Source organism: Branchiostoma floridae, chromosome 12, assembly GCF_000003815.2.
Source record: "Branchiostoma floridae strain S238N-H82 chromosome 12, Bfl_VNyyK, whole genome shotgun sequence".
Lineage (NCBI taxonomy): Eukaryota > Metazoa > Chordata > Leptocardii > Amphioxiformes > Branchiostomatidae > Branchiostoma > Branchiostoma floridae.
Window position 1 is genome coordinate 7619113 of NC_049990.1, and position 17528 is coordinate 7636640.

At 45.9% G+C, this 17528-nt stretch overlaps 1 protein-coding gene across 1 annotated transcript; it reads left to right on the plus strand.

The window, feature by feature from the left end:
• The first annotated feature begins 4921 nt into the window (after positions 1 to 4921).
• LOC118427463 (zinc finger protein ZIC 4-like) lies at positions 4922 to 8669 on the plus strand. The gene is made up of 2 exons (XM_035837278.1): positions 4922 to 6066; positions 7082 to 8669. Exons 1-2 carry the CDS (start codon positions 5016 to 5018, stop codon positions 7540 to 7542), a joined length of 1512 nt encoding a protein of 503 aa, XP_035693171.1. The 5' UTR covers positions 4922 to 5015; the 3' UTR covers positions 7543 to 8669.
• The last annotated feature ends 8859 nt before the right edge of the window (positions 8670 to 17528 follow it).

Consider the following 17528-nt stretch of genomic DNA (forward strand, 5'->3'; position numbering starts at 1 on the left):
TGCTTTCTGTCTACAATTTTTCCAGCGACCTGGGAGCCTGGTAGAGGCTACGTATACTAGTACTCTCCAAGCAGAGGTTAAATGGGAAGATTCAAGTGGCCTTCTTTTGAGTTGCCGCTTTTTCTGACAACGCTGCGGATCTGCAGAAAAGAACTTTGCAATAGAACCGAGTCAGCTTACGCTGTACAGTTACAGATGTGACTGTAGTATATGGTACAGACTGTCATTCTCTTTCTGACATAGGACTCTTTAGCCATAACCCATGATTTTACCCTGGTCAATGTGAATATAGACCGATGGTTGCCATATGACAGAAAACTAGAACATTTCACCTTTTGCTTTTATAGCGAGTTTTTCGATGGTAGATTTCTCACTTCCTCTATCATTCAATTCTGTTCACCACAAATGATTAAATCATATTCTTATGGAGAATGGAACTCCAGTTGGTTTGTGTCAAAGTTTATTACATGTACCTTCCACGTAGTTTATCATCATCAATATACGACAGACCAGTTAATAACTTAATCGCACAACGGATAACCACACACTTCTGTTCCCGTGGCGGTGCGGTCCAGCTAGATAACTTCTGTTTGTTGCATCATCCGGATAATTGCAAAAAATGCGCTGGCAAATGGGGTGTGCAATTAAACGGCTTCTACTGTACTGCTTCAGTCTTTAGACCAAGGAGGTTTGAAAACGAACCTTCTTGTTCAGATTCAGAAGGTCATGGACAATGCGCCTCCAGCGACGGCCCCGATCACTGCACCTAATATTGTGTTTGTTTTTCAGTCTCCACACGTCATTTCTTTTCCTTCATTTATTGCATGACGTTTGTCAGCGCTGGCTGTTCGTTGTTCTTGAAAATCCGCCCGTCCGCCGTGTATCCGAGAAACGAGAACTTGACACGGGGCCAAACATGTTACCTTGGCGTGTAGCGGGCTTGAAAGGTTTAGACCAACAGTTTTTGTTATCCTGACACCGAGAGCGCAGAGGGGCGACGACTGATGGACTTCACCGTCCACAGTAACACACTGTTCTCTGTAAGCCATATTTCTTAGAAAAAGAAACTGTCATTTCTTTAATTTCAAGTACTGTAACAGGCAACTAGACCCTAGAGGGGCCAAAATCTGATTATTTCAATGTCTTATCAAGAGTTCTTAGCAATAGGTCGATACCATGAGCCTCGAGCACCTCCGTCAAAACGTAAAAAACACAAAAAATGCAAATATTTGACGGACATGCAGTCACTCCCTCTTTGACTTTGGTAGAACTATCATATATTGAACTGTTAATTACGATGGGCGGTCAAGGTCGATCTATGCAATGACTTGCTTATATCATGGCCATGATTCTTTCACACCATATTGCCTTTGGTATGACCGTATGTACAATTTTACTTTGAAAAAAAATTACTTTGAAAAAGTTGACATTCTTCAATGGTAACATTTCTTATAACGGTTTCATTATTTTTTCGAGCTCATGAAGTGAACCAGAAGCTTGTGTGTCCATGACGAAGAACATTGTTAAGTCCTTGCTGTAACACAGAAGCGAATTTGACCTTCCCAAACCCCCGCAAGCGTTCTGTTCTGTACTTTCACTTCCGCTCGATCGTAAGTCCAGTGAAATACAAACTTAACCCTAACGTAACAGCCGGGCTTAGGCTTCAAACAGTGGCTAGCCTGTGCCGCATGTTCACAGCCAACAGTGCACGGTTTCTCAGGGATAGGCTTTGCTTAGGCCAATGTCAAACCCCAGCCTTATGTACGGTCAGTGGTTACGATTGGTTTTCACAGTGCTGTACTTGTTATAGGTGACGAGTCGCGCCTGCACCTGTTCTAAGTGGAGGTAGTGGCCTTGTAATTAGTACCAGGACTGGACAGCTCCTCTTCGCCCTCTGCGTCCAGCATACATCATGTTTAGTTGTTCAGCCTAAACTACAGAGGGAGAGAGAAGAGTTTAATAGTCTTACCACTTAAGTCCATCTGAGGCGTTTCGCCGTGGCGTCTTCAGAAGTCTTAATCAAAGACAGCGCGGAAGACGTTGTCCAAGGAATTGTGTTATTGTGATTCCGAATCCAGCTCCTAGCGGCCTTGCATACCAGGAAGCAATCCGTTGGAATCATAAGAACAAAGTGGAATGTCCAAGATTCCCTTGACTTTTCTTCAGAACAGACATAATAACAGGCATTGAAGGATAAACAAGCAACAGACCTTAGCAATCAGCATTATAGACTCGCGACTAGTACTTCCACAGAACTCAGACGTAAGAAATGGAAGCGCTGGAGACAAGGAGGAATAAAAAGGCGCGCCGAGAAAATCATAACCAGGCTGTAGTCACGAGCCAAGACTCATGATGTTGTACTCTAGTCGTACGTCAAGCCTCAACTTCAAACAACGCAGGGTTGCTGGGGCGGGGAAAGACCTCTCCAAATGGTTCTAACCTTTATTTACTGCTCTTTACGGAGGTGTTCTACTTACTAAGTTCAGATGGTTCGGAGCAGGACTACAAAGTTACTCTGGCAAGGACTATTGATGGAAAAGTTTAACACAGCAACCGCTTTTAAGTTTCTTGTTCATTTTTACGTCTTGTCTGTGCTTGTCTGTTTTTTAATAGGTCGTAAAGAAATTGGAATGAAATCGAAGAATTTTGATCTACAGCCAGCTGGCAGCAACGGTATACCGGCTTTTCACAATCTGGTTTGCATCCAATTTTAAGAGGATATGCAACAATGCAAGTCATTGTTTAACTCTTTGGTTTTGATCTATGTCGTAAAATTACTAGAAAGAAGGCTAGAGTGTTTTACTTGAATTGCCTTGAAGTTGTCCAGGAAAGGCAAATGTAGGGAACAGGAGGCCGGAGCTTGTTGATAATTGCAGGAGAAGGGGGATCTGGATCGGATCTAGCGGCGCGCGCTCTACACGTTCCCTGCGCACGTTTAGCCCGATAAAAACTGCGGGATAGAACAACCTGTACCTCTCACCGCTAGGGCGAGTGTCGTGTCTAATTTTCTAACATTATGTCGTCGTTTTTTCCTCTTTCTTTCCCTTGATCGCGGTATTGGATTGGGCGCAAGTCCTCGGCATTGGCACATTTGGGAGACACGCCAACTGGAGAGAGCCTGTGCGTGTGGGACAATAAGGTCGCCATATGTGCTGGAACTTCCATCAAGCGAAACGGGGTGGGAGCTGGAGAGAGAGGGAGAGAAAAATATATCGGCCTTTTACTGAAAGTTTTGCGCCTCGTGTTTTGACTGACTTCGGGCCATGTTTACAAAACTCCGTGCTGAGAAAAACCGCCCTACGAGTTAGCCCGCCGAAGGGGGGCGGCACACGATGACGGATTTGGCGATAGCACATTGTTCGGGTGCCCGGGTCCCCTCTCGTGGCGACCCCGCCGTACTGACGGCTGCTCCGCCCTTACTGTGTGCGTGTACACCTGGGCAGCCTTGAGTAAAAACAAAACAACATGCTCTACATCCTAATCATTACATCCACACCAATTTACGGCCTGGCATTGTGTTTGTTTTCGTACCGCCAGCGCTCGTGTTTTACATCCAATTCTACCAGGTTGGTTTAGCTCGGGCCCTGCTTTGTTTATCTTATCTCCCATCGTTTTGACGTGTTACATCTTCGCTTGCACAGCTATTAATTAGTAGTTATTGAGGTGGTGAGTAAATACCCCCTGCGGGGCCAAGTCAACAGCCCAGGTGTGGAGCCCGATCCTTCCCCTCCTTACACACATTTATTCTTACAACAGAAAATAAAAATAAAGATCCACTTCTGCTTACTCCTTCCTTTACGTTTTGTTGTAAACTTGTTTTTGAGGACGTCAGGGCGAGTACGAAGACTACGTCGTTCCGAAGAGTTCCGAAAACTCCCGACGGTTCCCTCGCGCAATGTGACATTTTCGGGGAGCGAGGTTATCTTCTTATCTCCCCACTAATCAGAGTCGGCGATTGTTCTCTCACTATGAGGTCTTCCGAATTGCCCTGTTTCCCCGTGCCCCCTTCTTTACCCCTGTACCATCCTTTCCGGGTCTTCTCCCCCTCCATAAGGAGAATTGGGACATTTTGGTCCGAGCGGGGTCTTCAAAGAGCACGGCGGCTCCAATTAGACACGGGGTAAAGGCGGCCATCTTTTGGCGATTATTGGGAACGCGTAAAGTTTAGGCAAGAAGTCTGCTGACCCGGGCTTATGTTGTCGTAGGTAATCATTCATAGGGGCAAAAGATGACACCCTGTTCTATTGTCCTGAGACAATGTGTTCTTTTCATCTGTAATGAATTGGATTTCGCCCTCGAGTGTTTTTCTTATTCTTTCACGGTTGAAAAAGCACAAGTCTTTTTCTGTGAGTGAAAATGTCTGTGGTGAAGATACCATAGCTTCTCGAGGGAAAAGTTGTGGTCGCACTTCCGATGTGTGTGTCATGTGCGAGTGACGGAAGAGGGGACATTTTTGCGATGGGCGGTTTGGTGCACACGCTTGGCGAATACATGTGAACGAGGCCCCCGAAGTCATAAACAAACACCGTCTGGAAGTCAAAACTTTTCCAGACAACGAACGACAGTGCAGGTAGCAAAGTGTGTATTATATTTTGGGTGTAGCAAATACGTGTGTGTCAATGGTTAAAGGTTGTGGTTGGGAAGAACATAGACTAAGTGTGGGTCCTTTGGTGATACCACATTGCCTAACTCAGAAGGATACCGTAGGAAATACACGCAACCGATCATTGAGAAACAAGCACTCTCGGCAGGGGTGCACACCACAGACATATTTTATGACGATATGTTCTCGGCGCATGCGCGGAAGGGTGCTGTTGTTCTCCATTGGCTGTCGTCCCGGGGAGCTGTCAATCACAGCGACGAGAACCAATCAACGGGCAGAGTAATTACCCCCCGAGTGGGCCGGGGTCCCATGCTGGGCGTCTAACAAGGTGGTGTTTGCATGCAAACGGAGAGCACTTTTCTCTGTCTTCCTGCCTCTGCGTTCATTTGCAAATAGAAGCGGCGGGAGCGTCATGAGTGCGGAGGCATTGCCGGCCCAAATTATGGATCACAGCTTTGTCAAGCACGGCCCGGCGCTGCGGTTTGTCGACGTTGGACATCATCAAAATATCAATGGAGTCACAAGTTTCGGATTAGCGCCACATACGCATCATTCCAGTGAGGGAAGTGTGGAGGCCGGCAGCATGAGTCTCGGTCCATTCAGCAGGGACAATTCCCACCACATGGGTGCCCTGAAACTCAGTCCGCCGCATCCCATGAGCGAGATCCCCAGCAGCCAAGCCAACTTCAGCTCGCCGACCAACGGGTACAGTCACGCTCACCACCACGGGCCGGTGTCGGGCTACCCCACGGCAGCAGCGCAGGCCTTCACCGCCAGCAGGGACTTCCTCCTCCGACGAGAGCATCTGGCCGGGACGGTGCCGCTGCCGGGGTCTCTGACGCACGACCACAACACCGCCGGCTCCGGGATGTTCGTGCCAACTTCGGGCAACTTCCACGGGCACGGGCACGCCGACAGCTCCCACCTCATGTTTCCGGGCTTCCACGAGCAGGCCGCCGCCCACCATCCACAGAACGCGCACCACGTCAACGGACTCAGCCTGCCCGGCGACGGCTACGGCTTCAACCAAGTGTCGAGCCCGCGTCGCGACCATCTCATGTCCAACCAGCTCAACCATCACATGGCGCCCATGAACATGCCACCGCACGGCCCTGCAGCCTTCTTCCGCTACATGAGGCAGCCCATCAAGCAGGAGCTGTCCTGTCTCTGGATAGACCCCGACCAGCCCGAGCCCAAGAAGCCCTGCAACAAGTCCTTCTCCACCATGCACGAGATCGTCACCCACGTCACGGTGGAGCATGTCGGCGGGCCCGAGTGCACCAACCACGCCTGCTTCTGGAAGGACTGTCCGAGAGACGGCAGGGCCTTCAAGGCCAAGTACAAACTGGTCAACCACATACGGGTCCACACGGGCGAGAAGCCCTTCCCTTGTCCCTTCCCAGGCTGCGGCAAGCTCTTCGCAAGATCCGAAAACCTCAAGATACACAAGAGAACACACACAGGTCGGTACAACTTCGTCTTTCCAACTTCGAGTCGACCCCGCTTGTATAGGGGACCCTCTCGACGCTAAATACTAGCTAAATATGTCTAATAGAGTTGCCCACGAGTGTTTGTATATTTGTTTTCAGTGTCCCTTATCTGCATCAAGTGCTTTGCTTACAAGAGAAAGTATTGGGTGGCAAATAAATCCAGACACTAGAAGTGTTGACCATCTGTTTACCCTGTTTGTCAGTTGGCCGCGCGCCTCGTTGCTTCCCTATTTAGTCGACTTTACAAAAATGCCCCAGCCAGTGTCTGATTTTGGTTGTTGCATGTGTATTGTAGGTCGGACACTGTTCATCTAGAGATGTGTATGTTGTCTGCAAACCAGACATGGACGTGTGTGTTGCTCAACATCAAAGGGGAAACAGTTTGTGGTCTAAAAGCGTTGTTTCTAGCGCGGGGGTCGTTTATACCGAAGTTCGGTCACCATCCTGGTGCGTGTCGCCTGTGTTTTGATTTGTCCGTTAATTGAGGAAACGGGGATCAACTTTGACCAGCAGTCCCTAGCCGCCGATATCTCTTGATGGCCCCAGCGAAACGGTCTCACATGAGAAATTTCACAACTTTTATCACCATATTCTGATGCCCTCCGACACTTTTACACTTCCGCTAGTCTGGTAGCGACTCCTTTGCACCTTGCCGAGTTCGGAGCGTGGCAACCAAAATTCTGGTTAGAAACCCCGCAGCTTTTTTGAGCGCTTTCCAAACTTGCACAAGTGTGCTTGAAACGTCCTTACTTTACAATACACTTTGTGGATGTGTTATGTCTGAATATTAGGCGATCTACAATGACCTTTTGTGTATCTGTTTGAATGAGACAATCAGAGGCGTCGCTCTTCCACCCGAAATTCTGGTTTGCGGGCAAGTGAGCGGTTTGTCTCCGTAACAAATGACTGAAATCATCCAGCGATCAACGCTTCCCCGTTGTCTTATTGATTTTTCATGGCTGCATATTTATCTTGTTGTTTCCTACAGGCGAAAAACCGTTTAAGTGCGAGTTTGAGGGGTGCGACCGGCGGTTCGCGAACAGCAGTGATCGGAAGAAGCACTCGCACGTCCACACTTCGGACAAGCCCTACAACTGCAAGGTCCGGGGGTGTGACAAGAGCTACACGCACCCCAGTTCGCTACGGAAACACATGAAGGTCCACGGTAAAACTTCTCCTACTCCAGACGACGAGAGTTTCGGGAGCCCGTCCTCCACGAGCTCGGAGACTCATCGGGACTTGCCGCGGATCACGCAGCACCCTCTCCCGACATCTGCCACCCTCGCGCCGACCCCGACACACGCCACCAACCTCAGCGAGTGGTACGTGTGCCAGTCTACCGGAGGGATGCCCACTCCGCCTTCCAACGAACATTCGCCGATATCTTCGTGCGTAAGTCCAGTCCACTTAACAACTACCCCCGTAGCCAGCGGTATTGGTCATTTCTGACTAGGCCAGAGACTCTGACATCACACTTACTCAAACCCAGACAAGACTGGTTGCGAAAGAAAAGAAACTAGACAAGTTCGTCTTGCATAAAATCATACTTTGCCATGTCTGTTATGATTTTACATAGTCAGAACAATCCATGCGAAAGGCCTGGCTGCAGCCAGTCATCGCGTCCAATGTGCCACATTTGTAGAGTTAAAGAATTGAAAGCAATATTTTGTACAGAGGATGTATACTAGAAAGATATCGTTTTTCGGAGAAGGTGCTCTCTGTTGTTATTTTTTGTCGACATACCTCGCTTTAGTTTGTTTCTCAACCGTCGTTCGCTTGTGTAGCTTCGATTTTGTCTTATAAGTGCGAGTCATTCGCTGAAAAGTGTGAGGTTTTAGTCTTCTTAATGCGAACAGTGAAACGTGTCTTTCCCACTATTGTATTGAAAGAACTCTGTGAGAGAAATAATCTTCATATTTCTGAACAAAAAGCATTCCAATTTTAAGCGACATTGTAGAATAATAGTCTAGTACGCCGCCATAGCCCCTGACTAGGGCTTATGTAGTCGCCGAGTTATGAACTAAGTAGAGAAAACCTCACGAGAGAGATCATGATATTTATTGTAAAATATTGACTTTTAACTCTATTTTTTACGTCGCGACATGTGTAAAAAATTCAATATATATTGTTCATAGTTCAGCCTAAGTTTTTGTACGTCCGTACAATAAGCAATGTAGACTCGTGAGTGGAAACAGTGCACTGTCTTTAGACCGTGGATGGTAGATATAACATATTCTCAGACCACATGTTAGATACAGAACTGAAATCACAAAAGAAAGCTCAAAGTTTTCGAATCCCAAGTTTTTAGATTGTCTCGAGCTTGTAAATAACGTAAAAAACTTGTTGTCGGAGTTGTTCTCAGTTGCCTAACATTTTCATAATTTTATGTTTTGTTTATTTATTGATTAAGTGCCATTCCCATTCTAATGAACGTATCGAGAGAAGACAGTTGAAATTCTGTACTAGTTGTTGAGTTCTCCGGTATTTGCCTGTGTTTGTCGTTCCTACACAAATTGTTTTTTCTTTGTTCATCCGCACACGTGCAGGCCAGATTAAAGTTGTGTAAAAATTTGGAAGAAATATGGCTCCTTTGCTCATTCTGTTTTTGTGTTTTGTGTAAGAGTTAATACAATATTCATAACGCTGCAACTGCCGGTGTAATTAAGTGTCATGGCGGTGCAAACGCCCGTTAAGCCTCCTCGACTAAAATCTAGGATTCTGAGTCCTTAGTGAGATTTAGTTAGTCCAGCTAACGCGTAAAGGGCTCATCCACCGATACATGTTGTCACTGTTATTGGGTTATCAATTCTATGGGTGTCGCAGGGGATCATAATCTAATCGTAAAGGTAACGTAATTCATAGTCTATCTACCTGGGCTTTCTTTTCACAGTCCGACATTTTCTCTCAAACGGCACTCATGAGTTGGACAAAAAAAACGTGTATTAGTCCAAGTAGAAGTACATTTGGGGACTCTTGAGGTTAGGATGGTACATATGACCCGTTTGGGGATGTATTTTTGGCGTTGTTTGGTTAGAAACTTGTGGAGAAATGATTATAGAGGAAGACGGAACATAGGGCGTGCGTTTTTAGACAAAACATTGTAGTGAGTGTTGGGGTCAGTGGAGTGAGCAGACGACAGGTCACAGGGTTCTCCCCCGTACTGGGTTCTGCCGTTCCTGGCTTTTATCTGCTGCTGCTCATTTCAACAACAAACACACAACACTCCACGCTATGGTGGAGAAGTAGTGAACTTCAAATATGGTAGCTAAAGTTTTTTTTTATGTCAGGAAAGTGAAACATTATCTTCTGTTTTTATTGATGCTCACAAGTACAGGGTTGGTTCATACTACTAGTCAAAATATTTGGAAATTCTTTTCATTAAGTATACATATTCATGATTTGCATGAAGTTGTTAATTCTGAAACGTTACAGGAAAGGAAAAATATTCAATAACAGTGTACATTTGCGGTTTAGATTGTTATTTTTGTAACATTTTATTTTGAATAACATAAAAGGAAAGGAAGAATAGCGGTGGTGGTTCTATGTTGCAATGGCCAGTAATAGTGTTTGTGATTTCGGTGGTGACTCCAGATGTAGCGAGGGTAACAGAGATCCCAGACGGGGAAAACTTGATACAAATTGTTCATTAGTCCTGGTTTGTTCTCATAACCCACAGAGACACACTCCCCAGGTCCGTCCTGAAGAAATTTAAATCACACGACAAACGTTTCGTTCTTGGGGTGGGGGATTTGGTGACATCCCCTCAGAAAAACAACATTGGAAATGTAGCTAATTCTCGCTGACTAGAAACAGACCAAAGCTTGTGTCTTGTTTGTAAATGAAACTTAAGTGAGATTTCAATCGTACAGACTTGTTTAGTTGTTAGAGAAAACATGGGAACTTTTACAATATACCTTCTGGTGCCTTTCTTGCTATAAAAATGTCACTCATTTATTTTCGTGTAGGCAAAAATCGAGTGCTTTAAGTAGGTTATTAAACTTGAGGAGATATCAGGGTATTTACAGTCCCTGAAAGTCTGTAAAAAAATAAAGTAAAATGTCTGAATGTTTGCAAAGTGTACCATTTGAGCTGGCCTAACTGTCTTGCCACACAATCCCCGACCTAAGACCCGGCCTGCTCTGTGCTACCGTACTTACTCTATGATCAAGATTGGCAAGCGAAGCCGTGAAAGCTACCGGGAGGTCACCTCGCGTATTCAGACCTCCAAGCGTTCATATAGAGAAGGAGAGGGGAAGGTTAGGAGGAGGGAAACACTATGGAATCCTGTGTACAAGAAGATTAGATAGTAAAGACAAAGCTGTTATCTACATGGTAAGACCAGGGTGCCCAACCCCTGCGTGTGTTGGCCCGCTGAGTCCGACCAAAAGAGACCCAAGCCCCGAGAGAGAGAGAAAGGCTTCCCCCGGGCTCCCCTGGCTCGACTATTTACTTATCCCCTGGTCTTCTTTTCTTAGCGAGCCAGCAGGTTTTTGGCTTGAGTTGGTTTTCTCGCTGAGAAAGGGTCGGGCCACAGGTCCGACAAGGGCTGGGAGTACCGTTGGGTTCTCTATCGTCCTCCCCGGTGGACATCTGCGGTCGCCAACCATAAAACTAGATACAGATCGGGACGGATTCGGGTGAAACAATTAGCCGGCTTGCCTAGGGAATGATCGTGTGGAGATAGCCGCCCGAAAATCGCTTCGGAATTGGTCGTCAATTGCCGGCCACTTGACAAGTTGTGTGTGAACGGTCACACAAACAGCCGGGAAGAGTAAACAGTGGGAAGTGTGGACACGCCAATCCACCAGGCGCTTCGCACGCCGACTCGACTTGTTGAAGAGTGTTTGCCAGTTTATTTTACCCTTGTAATTGCTGTATAAATAAAGTGTCCACACCGGCCCAAGCTCCCGTTTAATCTGTGCACACAAACGATCCAAACAAAGTCACAACTGTTGCCCGTTCATGGCTCTTTAAAAACCGAAGATGTAAGGACTATAGAGATGGCATTCTTCACACATGAATTAGCAGTGTTGTGCTGAAAATTGCGAGGAATTCTTGGGCCTGTTCAGGACAGCGAAAAAAAGTTGCTTGAGTGTGTCATTCTTTCCTCATGAGAAGACTGTCCCTAGCAGCCGTCCTGGGCTGGGGATATGCGTCCTATTGTGTCCATACTTTCTAAGGGCTTCTTTGTTCAACGGCAAGGATTATTCCATGGAAAGAATGGCACGGGGCTTGCAAGCCTTGCTATGAACAGAAGATTTATTCAATAAGCCATTCAAGCTAGCTCCACAAAACACATAATGTGTGTGTATTAACTTTGCGCTGGAAAAGGGCCCCAAAGAAAAGTGTGGAGTGTGTTTGTCTTGCCGTACAAAGTGAGGAAAAGTGAAGTGTTGCCATGTTAGTGGAAAACTGGGGTTGCTAGAATAACTGTCATCTACATATGGAGTCCACATGCCACGGCACTCTGTTCCTCAGCGCTACAATTTGTGTCGAGGAGCGAAGCTCAGAAGCTACCGTTAGACTCTGCCAGTCCCTTCGGTTCTCGCGGCTCTATTTTCCCGTAAGTACACAAAAACGCGTGCGCTGGATCATCGATACTTCTGTCTGAGCCGCACGGCCTTGTAGGAACCCAAACAACTCCTGATGCCGCTGGGGTAGGGAACGCAGTCGGGACAGGAAAAACGGCCCGGTACAGACCGCAGAAAGCCTGGCAGTCAACCGGGGTCAGACGAGCGGGCTCATTACAACCCACCCTCCATGTTCCTTCATCCCTGAATGAAGGGTATGCAGATAACGACTAGAAAGTGTTTCCTCAAATCGTGTAAAAGCGTCGAGGGCGATAAAACATGGCCATTGTTTGGTGTAAAATGAATTAGTGGGAAGATCCGAGTGTAGATACAGTACAACCCCGCCGGCCCATGAGGGATTTCATATTGATGTATCGACTCATTACCTAGTCATTTAGTAGAATCATTTAGCGTGCATTTCTCGCGTTATTAGCTCCCGTGAATAACTGGTGCTGCGGCGTTTCGTTTTTCAGTATTTGCATTCTTTCCAGTCAGCCGACGGCCCCGCGAGTGATTCTCGCCACCTAATACTGCAAAAACATCTGCCGGGGTATGCGCTAACACGGGCCCGCCGATAAAACAAGCCGCTACACGGGCCGGGCCGTGACGGGCCGCCGAGGTAACACGGGATGACATGACGACTGCGATAGCGCCGTGTGCGAGTGGGTGTCGGGAAAATAACTCCACCAGGCAAGATAAAACTCGACAAACGAGTACTAATTTCGTCCCCATCCTCTCTGGAGGAGCAATTTAGAACCATACAAAGAAACAAAAAGGAGGTAGGTTGTTCCACAAGGAAATAGGGGTGCGATTGACCCCCTCCCCCGAAAGCTCTTGAAATGGGTTCTAGGGAGAGTTGGGGGTCGGGTGGGGGCATGGCAAGCTTCGTTATTTGAAGGGGCAATTTTCCCTGTTGGAGGATAAGATAGAGGTGAGATAAGACCAGGTTCCGTGGTGATCCTGCACACTTCTCCCAGAGGGAGTCGGGTAGTAATAGGTACGGCAGGCCCCGGGGTATAGGTAGCTGGGGGGTGCCCAAATGTCAGCCCCAAACGGTGGCGGGTAAAAGGTGTTCAAACTCCCTTTAACAAGTGTCGCACCACGTCCGCGTGTTGTCCCCGCCGGGTGGCCATAACTCCTGTCGCGGTAGGAACGAGCCCGATCCCCAAGGACAAACGGAACGGCACGTTCTGCACAATTCGGGCGGGCGGTGTGGACACCTGGCCGCCGACCCGAGCAGTGTCGGTATTGCGGTGAAACATCAAAGGAACACAGCTGCCAATAGAAAATTTATTGTCATTATTTCCAGACGATTGACTCCGATGGTTAGAGGCATGTAAGAAATGTCACTCCTGAGCGTTTGTGTGCTTCCATGAAAAAAAGAAATCACCAAGGTTTTTACGATTTTCCCCACGTTTTGGTGCTCCGTTATATGAAGGATAGCACACCTGGCTACCTACGTAGCGACGTTCCCCGTCGCACTGCCAGTATTTGATCGCCTAATTCAACTGTGATCGCCCCACTGCACATTTCAATTAGCCTACCGGCGAACACGTCAAAAATGTGTTGCCGAGAAGACCCAGAGGCCACGAGCGATGTGTAGCAACAAGTCGCCTACAGGACGAGTCTGGGTTGATACTGTAGGTAACTGTGGGATAGGGTGCAGTGCTCGTTCCATCCTGTTGCCTCCGCTAAAGCCCGGAAATATTAGCACGCTCCGCGACTCGTAAAAGGCGTGTTTTTGTCATCAGCCACGATGCGAGACCTCTATAATGTTTTCAATTTTATACCAAAGCTGCGCAAAGGGTCTATTTTACATTGCCAATCTAACTAACTGCATGCCTGAAGGACAAAACATAGCCCGGACTGCATGGTGGAGAGTTCAACTCGGGGAAACTACTCTCCTTCTACCGACAACACTTGCTATCTCTAGGCGGTGATTTTCACAATATCTACGCAAGAATTCCAGGAAAATCACTCGGAATTAAGAGCAATTTCAGACGGATTCCCGATCGCAGATAGGACGACAAATTGCCATCTGAAAGTCCTTCCTTCCCCCACACGCAGTTGTTGATATGATTTCGTCAATCCGCGAGCTCACTCTGGAATTTATCTTATCGTGTGGAGATTAAAGTTCTTTACTTGAGTCACACATGTGAATCACATACATCTGATTTCTCCCAGGAGAGAGGATCGCATCCATCAAGTAGTCAACAAACGTGGCCGTTTCGAGCATAAATGTTTTCCTGGGCGCCCGACATAAGTTTTATAACAGTCTCTTGTACATGTACAAAGGCATAAAAGCTGTGTTCAATGGAGTAAAATTAGTCACTTGAACGTCAGAAGTTTTAAAAATAGATTTTCTGACAGAAGTCCCAGACAAACGCGATATTTGTGGCGTTTGTTCGCTCTGAGAAAGCTCTCATGTGTTTTTGACATATTAATGCGAGGCTTCATACCCATACGGACAAACATCTGTTCGAACGAGTATTGTGGTGTGTGCTGCAGTATTGCGGGTGTGTTTCTCGGCTGACAGCACAGGCCGACCATCTGTACTTGATTGAGCGTAATTATTTCTGCCTTTCGGGCGCTCCCCCTTTGCATGCCCATATTTAGAACCAGCCCGTATCCCCACAAGAGGTTTCCCCCTCCTTTCTAGTCTCTTTCCCCACGTGCAAAGAAGAGACATCGTACAAAAATCTCACACGGCCTGACGGGTGACAAGATAATGGATGGACGCACATGTTTGAATATTTTACCTGGAGCGTTACGAAGAAGAAGATAATGTCACCAAAACTCGGTTGTTTTTTCGCGTCGATCAAAAAGACAAGAAGTGCGTAAGCTATGTAGTCATTCGTCTTTCCTGACTTGTGTGACCTTTTTAGAGTCGGTTCAAAGACCCAGAAATATTGGCAAACGTCAAGGACAAAACGGAACGGGTTTCAAGGCACGTCATGACTGTGTAGAGATGGCGTAGAGGGAAGAACTTGTGGGTCAAAGGGACGTGTGTAAAAATAAAAGACGAGGTGACAAAAATTCGTCTTGGCAGACTAGTAGACATTCCTACTTCCACTTTGACCCTTCACATTTAACACTTTTAATGGAGGAAAAGAGTCGCGTTTTTTTAACGCGGACCTTTTCTTGTGAGTTTATATCATACCAGCGGCGTTTTTGTAGTTCTAAATTGAAGTAGATGAAAGTGGATAGAATCAAAGCTTTCTAGTTTTTACGGACGCCCGCCCGCCCAAATACTGACGAAGTCGTCTGTTTGTTAATCCACTTCGTGTTGATTAACCGGTTGAAGAGAAAAGCGCGCTTTTTCGGGCGTCCCTCGCACGCGACTTCTAATAAAGATCAGGGGAAGCAGCAGTGCCGAGAGTGGGTGCAAGGTGTGTAGGCTGTTGTCTGGTTCGAATCTTGCTCCCATTTCCAGCGTTTGACTTCGGATCAGACTTAATTAAAACCAACATGGGGCAGACACGAAACGCAGATTAGGTGAAATCGACACAGGGCGCATGCCCAGACTAAAGACAGTTTTAAGATTTTAATTTTTTTTTTGGTAAAATTGTCGTACTTACAAACATAGTCTATTTCTTCTTTCTTCCCAAATGTAAAGAGTAACGAAGTCTACTACAACAGTATACTACAGCTTCTGAGGATAAAATACACTTCTGGCGTGTAGTAGACCCTATTTCTATTTACACTCACGAAACTGCAGTCTACGAGTGAAGTACACCACGATGGTTAGTACGAAAGTTATGAAAACAAGTGTAAAGTCTGTCTTAGGACGAGACGAAAAAGCATAATGAAGCGCTAATAAAACAAGCGCTATAATTAAGTAGAGAGGCTTGTTTTATCTATTAGTATTACAAACACCAGGTAATAAAATTGCTACTGTTTTTTTTTTACCGTTGCTGAACACCAATCTGAACAGAACTGTACAAAACAAAACAAATAACATACGCAAAGAAAAACAAATAAATCCAGCTGATTCACATTTTTACGTTATAAATACGTACTTCAAAACAAATCCCCCGACAAAAACTTGTTACAGAAGTCTGAGAAGACAAGTGTTTTACCGTGTTCGTTATCCCCCATAGACACCACTAGAAATTCTTCACTTTATAGATCCGTTTGAAGAATGGTGATTGCATAATTGTACATAAACTTGGACAAACGGGAACCAAAGTTTGAAATCAAGGCGATTCAGAAACCCATCCATCAAATTCAAAAGAAATGCGTAGTTAGTTGTTATGACCGTATGGAGCTCACTAGGAGTCTCGTGGGGAATGAAAAACACCAACAGATTTCCATAAATGAGCAATATCTTCCATTTGTTGTGTGTATTCCGTCAAGACAAGTCGTAGTTTAGTAGAAACAAACTTGATGAGATTGGCTGTCTTTCAGGCGTTAATTGCCGTAGAAGAATCGGATTCTCTGGTTTCCTACTGTGAAAACAGAGTTTACCGATAGAAATGAAGGCTTGGAACCCGCGAACACCAATTCAAATATTTGCTTTTCCACGCGGAGACGTGTTTTAAGCCTTCTACGAACTCCTTGAAACGGGCGACGGGAAAAAGAAATGGTTTCAACACATGGTGACGGGACTGTGTGTTTCTTTGATGTTTTTGTGCTCCGGGAAAGCTGCATTTGCAATCATCAGACTCAAAAAGCGTTCACTCTAAAAGCTGGGATAATTATAGGCTGGACTGAATTTATTAATTCTATTGCCTATTTTTTTGTCCCGGTCCCCGCCTGCCTTATGCTTCGATATTGAGCGCCTTTTCTTTCAAACTTCCGACACCCAAGAATTATTTCTTCTTTTTCTCCACCTAAACGGCTGTAAAATGACTTCTTTCCTCAGAAGAAGTGTTCTAGTCCTAGCACAGCGTTATGGCTGGGGAAACAACAACAGTTGACCGACGACACGGAAAGAAAACAATCCGTATGTCCGTTTTCAGACGACATGTTGCAGCAGCGTTTCGACACGGTGTCCCCGCTGACTCGCCACACCATGACGCACAGCCCCGGCCTTTCTCATGAAAATTCAGCGTGAATGAAAAGGCAATTATGACAACGCAGCGACTCAATATTTCCGGGGTTTCCCATTCAGAGCCCCTCTCTTCTATTGACTGAGCTCTGTGGGTCCATTGTTGAAAACCTCCTTTCTTTACATTCTATTATACAGTGTACACACGTTATTTTTGTAACTTCGAATCTCTGAGAGAAAATGTGGTATTAACTTTTTCGTCCCTCTTCTAAAGATACATTTTAAGGACACAAAAGTGGTAAGATCTTTAGTTAACTTAGTTTTCGTTTTGAGAATTGTAACGATAATTTGTGTGTATGATTTTGCAAGGACGTCCTTGGATTTTGCTTGCTTTTCTCCACTAATTTGTTTTCTTGGATGTGTTTTTAGTTGTAGTCTTTCCCTTGAAGTATGCGCTGAACCTAACGTACACAAAGGTTTTTAACTAACCTAAATCTTGTTTTTCTTTTTGAGAGTTAAAATCCACGGTGTAATTTTTGTGTATTGTTAATTCTTTGCTTGTTGAACTCCGCTATTAGTGATGTTCTTGAATGTGTTTTTAGTGGTCTGAATGGAGTGCCAGACCTAATTATTGCCCAATTAGCGGAGAGGTGTGAAGAGCCGGTAAACACAGACCCAGAACGTGACGATGAGGCATTGTCTATATGCATGTCTCAGAATGGACTGAAACCTTCCCAGGACTTCTCCCTCAGGAAAACTTACCCCACCTCCATTGTCAAAAATCCTTCCCCACGAAAGAAAAACAACTATTTTCGCCGTTGGTATTTGTTAAAGAACAGTAGGATTTCACCTGATTGTTAGTGAAAGCTAAAGAA

Coding starts and splice junctions, on each gene's coding strand:
- LOC118427463 (XM_035837278.1), top strand. CDS start 5,016: ATGAGTGCGGAGGCATTGCCGGCCCAAATTATGGATCACAGCTTTGTC. Junction 6,067..7,081: donor ACACAAGAGAACACACACAG/GTCGGTACAACT, acceptor TGTTTCCTACAG/GCGAAAAACCGTTTAAGTGC.